Source organism: Tribolium madens, unplaced genomic scaffold (genome assembly GCF_015345945.1).
Source record: "Tribolium madens isolate multiple individuals breed KSU strain unplaced genomic scaffold, Tmad_KSU_1.1 Scaffold_19;HRSCAF=116;Tcas5.2_LG9, whole genome shotgun sequence".
In the NCBI taxonomy this organism is placed as follows: Eukaryota; Metazoa; Arthropoda; class Insecta; order Coleoptera; family Tenebrionidae; genus Tribolium; species Tribolium madens.
Window position 1 is genome coordinate 16,488,914 of NW_025400983.1, and position 9,422 is coordinate 16,498,335.

Sequence of the window (9,422 nt, forward strand, 5' to 3'; positions counted from 1 at the left end):
CAATTGTAGAATTTCTTCATTATTTTTGCTTGATTGATTCATTTTACATGAAAGCTTTTCCGAAAAATATTTGTTCACTTGGTTGTGATGTTTTATCACTAAGGAAACAAATGCTTAACTAATAGGAACAAGACAATTTCTATTTTTAAAATCACAGTTTTCGTGAAGTCGTGAAGTACACGAAAAATGTACGTGTTCAAGTGAGTTTTCTTTACTTGTAAACAATCTACTGTAATCAGCTAATTAACAAGATTTGAAAACGCTATGAGCAAGAAAAAATTACACGAAAATTCGTGCATTGGGGTTATTATATATTTTTTTTTGTGCAATTTTCTGGAACACTCAAGACAAATTGGTTTATGAGTTTATCTTGTTTTTCTGTGAAGTTTATGTGGACATAGATAACATAGCCAACATTCAAGATGCCAGAACTCAAAATGTTTAGATGATAACAATAACGCAGTTCTTCGTTTCTCAGGTACATGTGACAGGAAAGTGACATATTTGGTAAACATACAAGGTGGCGCAAAAGAAAAGATGTTCGTTGGCTGTAATTTTTTATGAACAGAAAACTTTGGTTTGATTTGTGTTTGCAACATCGTGCTGACGAATTATGCAAGGGAACTTGGTTAAGACCTCTCAAGTTCGAAAAATCAAACCCATCAATGTTTTTGAGGTGATTCTACAGAAAAATACTGGACCTGGTTTTAGTCTGCTAACTCATAACAAATGAAAATTGATTGGTGTCATTTAGTTGTCAAAATTTCTAAACTATACCTTAGGTACTCATAAGCAAGCTTTTAATGTTTGGCATAATGTTTTTGACATTGACAATATCGAAGTTTTTGGAATCCCCAGAGTCACTGAGACTTGCCGCTGTGACATTCCGCTTTGAATAAGAGGTATTGCTCGAGATTTATTAAAAACTGATATAGCTGGCATTTTGCAAAAATTGATGTCAAAGTTAATTTGACAGTTTTTTTTAATATCAATCATAATGACGGTAAAGGTGCATTTACATTGACATTTTTTGAAACGACAAAAAAAAAACTTCTCAGGAAACTGATTAGGCTGGTCAATATTGAGAACGGCCTCGATATGTTGGATTTTGGCAAGTTTGTGAGGTTCAAATTGAAGCTTACATCGCAATAACTTGTTTCAAATGTTCCTTAATAAACGCGGGACATCAAAAATCGTGACAATTGGCCGGTCATTAACAAAGAAATAATACGAGCTTTGTCTGGGGTGTCGTTCAGCACAGAGTTGCGACAAGGCTTTTTGGTTGGTGGGGCCCTGTCTTTAATTCCTAAAGATTTTGGGTCCCCCATTGTAGATTTGGGCAAGTACCTGGGCTAGCGTCTCGGGCAACAGACGACATTTACGGTCTTGGTCAGGTCGTGCTGAAGAACTGCTCGGTTCAGTGCAACTTTATTTACGCAAGTGTTGCTTCTTATTTTTAGTGCCATGAGATATCGGCATGGTTTGAGCAGCGTAGGATTATACAACCAGCAATTGCTAATGGGATCGTCAGCCAGCGATTTAGCCGCCTTTCCCTGGGTTTTGCTGGCCCCCCAGCTTCGGAGCTCTTGCCTTTTAGCCTCGATTTTCCAGCGATCTATGGTTTTTGTATCTAGGATGGGCCAGTTTATGCGGTTCACACAGGCTTGTCGCCTAAGCCGTTCCCGCAGCCCTGTTCCAGCAGCAAGAGCTCGAATGGCAGGGTCAGGGCTTTCTAGAAAGCGCATCCCTGACTTGTGACTAGAGGCTATCGCTGTCACCTCTAGTCTTGGAAAACCTAGTCCACCGTCTCTTTTCCTGGTATAAATCATACCATCAACTGTCGACAACGGCAAATAGAGTATCTCTTTAACGGCGACTCGGAAATCGTCGTCGAGACCTCTTATCGTTGAAGTCGGTGCCCCTCCATGCAATATTCTAAATAAATAGTGCGGGACTAGGTATCCTGAGAGTAATTCAATTTTCTGGTGTAGCTTTAGTGCTAGGCATTTGACCCACTTCAACATGCTTCGCACTTCTCCCCTCATCTGCTTGATATCTATGCCGCACCAGGGGGAGATATCCATGCCAAGGTATCTAATTTTTGATTCTGCATCAGCATTTGGAATCGGCTCTCTGTTGTTTGCAAAAATGTTTGCATCCTGCACATAAAAGGAATCTCTTGTCGGCTCAACTTGAAAGGAGACACACTTTTGTAACGAGAGTTTCATTCCATGATCCCTGAGGAATGTTTCGACTACTTGCAAGAGTTTCTGAGCGTCGTTGGGGCTGTTTGCCGTTAGAATCAGGTCATCAGCAAACGCTAGGCAGGATATATTGCACTCGTTGATTTTATACCCTGGCATGCTCTCTAATTTTGGAGTAACGGCTCTAAGACCGCGTTAAAAATAAACGGAGATAAAGTGTCTTCCTTCTTTGACTCCTCTTTTTAGAGAGATCTCAAATGTTTCGCCACCACTATGTGTTTCCGTTAGCATATTTTCATAACTCTTCATAATCATTTTAGAGATAAGGGGCGGAATACCCTTTCTCTGTCGAACGCCTTCGATATATCCAGTTGCACTGCTACCAGGCCACTGGTACCAGGCGTCTTGGCATGTTTCAAGACATCACTGAGAATATGCACATTGTTATACATACCCTGTTCATTGACGAAGCCTTTTGGCGTGTATTAAATACTACGTGTTTACGTAGTTTTTTGTCGATTATCCCCCAAAATAATCGACTAATGAGTTTTCGTGAAGGCATTTGTCACGACCAGTGCTTAAGAATTACCTTTTTGCGCTCCTGACGAAGGGTCCCAAGTGATCCACATGCACGGTGTCAAATGGCTTGGCGACCTTTTCGATTGGATGTAACTCACCTTTACCTTTACCACAATATCCCTTGCTGAACGCACAGTCAAGACATGCGTCCACGTACTTCTTGACAAACACGTTTATTCGAGGAAACCAGTAGTTCCTTTTCACCAACTCCAAGCACCTCTCATATTCTGGATGCCCCACCTCATCAATGCGTCAACATGGCGCATCTGCTGCCCACGCCGATACTCTATTGGGAAGTCGTACTCCTGTACCGACAACCACCACCTCGCCACTCAGGGGTTTAGATCCCGTTTCGCAAAAGTCAGTCTTGCCGCCGAGCAATCTGTGACTAACTTAAACGCCACGCCTAGGAGAGATAAACCCTAAACCGCCTTATCGTCTCCACCGCCGTCAAAGTTTCTAGATCGAAACTGTGATAATTTTTCACCGCCGCCGTTGTGGTTCTGCTATAATAGTTCACCGGTTTAAAATGTGCTTCTGGAGCAACATCCCGCCAATTCCGTCTTTGCTCGCATCCGTGTGAACTTCCGTCTGTCTAGCACTATCATAGAGAGCCAACACCGGCCTTTCACACAACGCCTGAGCTCGTCAAACGCCTGCTCTTGTGCCGTTCCCCAAACAAATTCTACGTCTTTCTTGGTTAGGTCTGTTAGGGGTTTTGCCACCGTCGCGTAGTTACGAATGAACTTTCGAAAGTACCCAGTCAGACCGATAAAACGCCTTACATCATGCACCTGGCTAGGTGTTGGGAATTCTCGAATGGCCTCAGTTTTGCGTCGCCCGGGCCGAACACCTTCTGCCGAAATCTCACGTCCCAAGTACTCCAAAGAATTTTCGAGAATCACGCACTTACTCAGATTCAATTTAAAGCCCGCCTAGCCTATTAGTTTTAACACCTCGCCCTATAGCTGCAATCCCTCCTCCGTCGTTGAGGATGGAATTAGCAAGTCGTCCATATACGCCAGGACTTTATCGCCCCTTAAACGCCCTAACATTTTGTTAATTATGCGCTGAAATACAGCCGGTGAATTTGCCAACCCAAATGACACCCTCAGATATTCATAGTGCCCATCCGGAGTGATAAACGCCGTTTTATGCACCGACTCCGGATCCATAGGCACTTGGTGAAACCCCTGGGCTAAGTCTAAGGTGGTATAAAAATATTTCCCGGCCAGTTTCGTCTGCGAATCCTACCCTCGTTGTATCCGAGTAGATTGACTTCCTCAGTATTTTGTCATAATATATGTTCCACAGCAGTGGCCCTGACACGGACCCCTGCGGCACTCCCTTTGTGATTTCGAGTTCCGTCGCTTGTCCTATTAACAATTTCCTATCTTTTAGGTAGTTTAGAATCATCCGCTGTATGTATGGCGAGAGATTCCTTTCTTTGACTTCTTTAATTATGATGTCCCATGAAGCCGTATTGAATGCATTTTGTAAATCTACAGTTACTAGAGCACTTATTTTCCTGTGCCTGTAAGCTTTTTTGTTAAGTTCTTGTGCCTTTTCTCGTATTACTTGATTGCATCCACTGTAGATTTTCCTGCTCTAAATCCAAATTGGTTCTTCGCTAGTTCGTTTTGTTCCATTTTTTTTTATTTTGATCGACAAGAGCTGCTCAAATAATTTGCTTACTACGCTGAGAAGGCATATTGGTCTATACGTATTTTTCTTCTGTTTTACGATAAGCACCAGTTTTGCTTTTTTCCATTCTTCCGGTATTGCACCTCTCTTGAGTATTAGTAAAATCGGACTGACTCTCTTTTATTCCACCCGCCTTTAACAACTCGTTGATCTTATTCTTCACCTTTCGCTTTTCCACCTCAGGAAGCCGATAAGGTCGCCTAAAAATCGGTTTATCCGTCGACAAGTTTATTGTCATCGACCCCAAATGAGTAACACCCACTTCACCAGGTTCGGTAACAAAACATTTGACATTCGCCTCTAAAAGTGTGATTAGCTCTTTGTCCCGTTCCGAAATCGCCCCGTTCGTAATTGCTTAAGATCTAACTTACTTTGGCTAAGCACACTCACCGTCGCCACCTGATCACCTTTCATCACCTGTTCCGCCCGAGCTACCACCTTATCCTTTGTCCACCTTACGATCTGGTCGCCCAAATTAGTAAATTCCAGCAGCGCCGCTCGCCTTGTTGCTTGTATGACGCATCCCACCACTGCCACACAATTTCGTCCATCTCCAATTATCTTCGCCGGTATCGCCCAGTTTCCTTTCGCTTCGGTTTTTGTTAACTCCACCATCGTCATACAGTCTGGGTCAAGAACCGCCTCCTTCACCAGTTTCGCCACTCTCTTCGGAACTCCGCCGCAATCGCCCAGGGAGAAATTCTTGAAAAGGTCTGACACTCGTGAGAGTTCCGCCACGCCTCTCTGGACTCTCAAAACGACGTCGTTGTCGTCTAACGTGGGTTGCCTTAAAATAAAGTCAACATTAGGGGTCAATTCATCCACCACCAACGCCTTTAGTTCCAGCTTTGTCTGGTCAATACAGATCGACAATTCCGCCTCGCCTTTACTACCGTCAGGCTCCCACCAAATCCTTGCAAAATCATCGGCTCTCTTGGCCTCGGCTGTATTTGTATCCTCACCGCACAGGCTGCCGACAGAATATTAAATTCGCTGCCCGTGTCTAATAGTACTTCGAGTACATGCCCCGCCTCCGTAACCGCTCATTTCCTAAAAGTTGAAACCTTACTCACCGTCCCGACGCCGCCTTCCGCCTTGGTGGTCGCTTTTTCTCGCCCAGGACAGTCGTCGACGTAGTGTCCCACCTGCTGACAACTCATGCACCTGTTCCTCCGGGGTTCAGGACACTCTCGGCTAAGGTGCGTCGTCATCTTCTGGCAATTATAACAACGCCTCAGTTGCCTCTTCGCGATAGCACAACTTGTCGCCGGTGACACTACTCGTCCGTCTCGAGTTCCAGGTTTGAAGGCCGCCTGCCTCCTCCCCTGTCCTGCCTCTGAGTCACCCCCTTGTCGCCCGCCTGCCTGATGAGACTCCTCAGTCCCGTCAATCTTGCTGAGGAAGTCAGCATACAGGGTCTCCGGTCTTTCGCACCGGAGTGCCACCGCGTTCGCCCTCAAGTGAGCGGGAACCCCTGGATGACGCATGGACGTTGCATCTGCGCGCCTGATCTTCACCCGCTCGCACATCGCCAACTTGTCATGGTAGTACCGGGCAAAAGTCTCGCCCGCCTCTTTCGTCCGGCCCACCATCTCCAAAAGGAGTGTCGCAAAGTCGAACTGACGTGAGAACGCCTTGGTTAACGCCTCCTTCCATTGTTCCCACGTCACGTCGTAAGACTCGAGAGATTGGAACCAACGTCTGGCCGCCCCCTCGAGTCTTGTTCGACGCCATTTTGTTCTTTTTTTGTTGTTGTTGCACAACGCCGTGCAACGCCAGCACAACGCCGTGCAACGCCAACCACACCCGTAAACTATCGTCCTCGCGGCCCAAAAGCGCCGGATCTACGATCCCACTTCTGATCTGTTAACGTATTGAAACACAAAGTACGCCTAATTCGTTTATTTCGCCCAAAGTTACAATAAATCTTTTACATCCACCGATTCGTCACACCATCCACTTGTTCACTCGCCACCATATTGACCTTGTCGGTAAAGTCGTACCCTAGCAGTACCAACCGGTACTGCTAGCGCCATCTCCTAGCACCGCCTCGCAATTCTCCTACGCCTCACCGGTTGTCTAAATTCTCAATCTCGGTAACAATATAAAGTGTGCGTTCTCCTTTCGACATTGCGCAGCGTGAGCGCCAAGTTAGACTGGTGAATAGTTTTTTCTCCGGGTGTACTCCCAAATTCAATGAGTTCCACTATGCTGTACCCTTCTTCGTTTTTCATCAGCCACATACGTTCCCGTAAATTGATATCTTCGTGAAGACAATCGCCTTGGTTATTTGTTTGTACACAGGTTCGACATAATGGAAATGTCAATTTGCCATTACATCGAAGTGGTACCACCGTATGGTAAAGTTGAGCAGGAGTTAATTCCGTTTTTTAATTAGACCTTCGACAGAATTTATGTCAACATTTGCGTATTCCTCTTGCCCAACATAAATCTAGGATGCCCGATAGGATATTTTCCGTATTTATTAATAATAAATGGATATAGAGAAGATCTTGGTAAACTATTTTTTCTTTTCTTTGCTTTTATAATATAATTTACAAGCATTTGTTCTTCCTCCGAAAAAGCCATCGCGTGGGCTTAAAGGGGTGTGTTTACTCAATTAATTTCGCTTTTCAATGAAATTTTTTAACAGGATTTTCTTTAATTTAGTTTCTGAAAACACATTTCTTCATTATAATCAAGTTATAACCATATGTTCTAATACTCTCCTGTTTGCTATGTGTGTTTTCACGACGCAAAAATAATGCGTTGGGTTTGATTAAAAAAACTTTGCTCGCTCCCGTGCCACGAGCACCCGTGAAATTCATAATTCTTCACCGTCAACTAGCATACCTTCTTTTAACCGAACTTCTCGCGCATTTCTGCTATGGATAATATGAACGTTACCTTTTTTTGATTCCCAAAGTAGCCAGTTTATTGCAATTACACTTTGTTTGTCATCTGCTCTGTACCCCGATACTGGTATGATACCGTTTGAATTTTCGCCTAAATAGTTGCGTCGGAATACTAAATTGCATGCTGAYGCGATTGTTATGCACTCTAAAAACGGATCTACATTATTGGTTTTTACGATTCCCGAAATCGAATGCAGCTTTTTCTTAATATATCCACATCGGAAATACAATACTTAAAGAATTCTACTTAAAATTAAAGACAAAATTATTGGTCACTTGTTCTGAATGCCATGATAAAAATTTTACCCGATCTTTCTCGTTCATAGTGTTATATCCAAAATACTCAGGATCGGGAATTTTCCCTATGTGATTTTGATTATTCAGAGTATTAAATAAGTATGGGAAATAGCCTTCTCTTTCTCGTATATTAAATGCTTTAGGCAATTGGGAAAGTGGCAACTGCAAAAAATTTAAATTATCTATAAAACGAATTGGAGAACCACAAGTTATAACCAACAGTTTTATTCCCGAACGAACCACGTCCGATTGCCACCTACCACTATTTGCAAAAAGCTTACGTAAAATAAAACAGCCATCAAAACCTCTCATGTTGTGAGCGATGGCTGTAACTTTGAACTTTTTCGATTGTTTAGCGATATGATCTAACAAATTTGTTACTGGGTCCTCGTAGAAAACATGTTGTCTTACCCCGCAAAAATTACAGTGTACTGAAATGTCATCTTCTTTAATACAATGAGCGCAAACTTGTTGCGCCACACACAAATTTACTTCGTGTAGTAGGTACGCATTGTTGATATTTTTTTCTTGCCTTGTTTCAAAATCGTAAATAAACAAATAAGTTCTTATACTGATTGTCTAATTACGTATTTTCATTAACCCTGTTTTGTTTCAAGAAACAAAAATGCCTTATTGGTCTATTAACACCGCAGGTTCGGCAAAACTTCATTCCGCAAAGAACTTTTAGAATCAAGTTTCACAAAAGTTGAACATGTTGGGCATTTTTTTATTTTCTCGCATCAATTTTTTTGTAATATGATTTTCAAAACATTGGACACCCCGAAAATTTCTTTGACAATTTTGACATTTTATATCGCTTTGAATCAAATTACAAGGTGGTTTTTCTAAACAACAGGGGCACGTGTAAGGGCAAGATTTGTGACGATCACGACGTGAATATCGTACACGACAAAGATCACAGAAATAGGCTGTCGCAAACGCTCCGGTTTTGCTTAGAATCACATTGAAATGATTCTCCTCGAATATCAAATTTAAGGCTAGTCTGGACTACCGTCGAAAGCAAGGCAAAAATTGGTCCCGTTTTACGGACGCATTTTTCATTTTGAAAAAAAGGTCGATGTCCCTATCGATTCTGTATAATAGTAAGATTTGCGCTCGTATATAAAAAAAATTCAAAATTTAATACTTTTAAAAAATAATTAAAAATGTCTTAAAAGCAATCCTCATTTTTTAGCCACATAAGTAAGTTGTTCTAATTAAATTTATTATGCTTAAATAGAGCTTTTTTGGGACAATTGCGGTGGTATTTTCTTTTTGGTTCAAACTTATTAGTTTTTTGTTAAATACGTTTAAAAAGAAATGAAAATATGCAACTCTTTATACATACATTGGACGGTTTGAAGGAACGCTCTCATGATTTATGGCTTGTGGAGGCTACCTGAAGCGATCCTAATAACCGACTGTAATAGTTGTGGTTTAGCTTTCTGAATAAGTAGAAAATAAACATGTACAATTCCAAGATTTTAGTTTACGTTCAGTATTTGCAATTAAATATAAACAAATTATTACGCGTAATTGTAGTTGGCACAATCACACGCAAAGTGGCAAAGTTTTGATTTATAAAATTTTTGTTGTAGTACTATAATATAGCAGTGTAATAAAAGCACAATATTTGACACCGTGCTATAACAATTACACGGCCCTCGTGAGAGACCAGTATTGTGCTTAAAATATAATATAAAAAATCAAAGGTCTTTCCGCA

The 9,422-nt window shown here is 42.0% G+C and overlaps 1 protein-coding gene across 1 annotated transcript; it reads right to left on the reverse strand.

Moving 5' to 3' along the window:
- Window positions 1-1,352: 1,352 nt before the first annotated feature.
- Window positions 1,353-2,363, reverse strand: LOC123011641. The gene has a single exon (XM_044409193.1). The coding sequence runs from the start codon at window positions 2,361-2,363 to the stop codon at window positions 1,353-1,355; it is 1,011 nt and encodes a 336-aa protein (XP_044265128.1).
- Between the last annotated feature and the right edge of the window lie 7,059 nt (window positions 2,364-9,422).

Bases quoted from the DNA above. Each gene is read 5' to 3' on its own strand.
- LOC123011641 (XM_044409193.1), bottom strand. From the start codon at position 2,363: ATGCCAGGGTATAAAATCAACGAGTGCAATATATCCTGCCTAGCGTTT.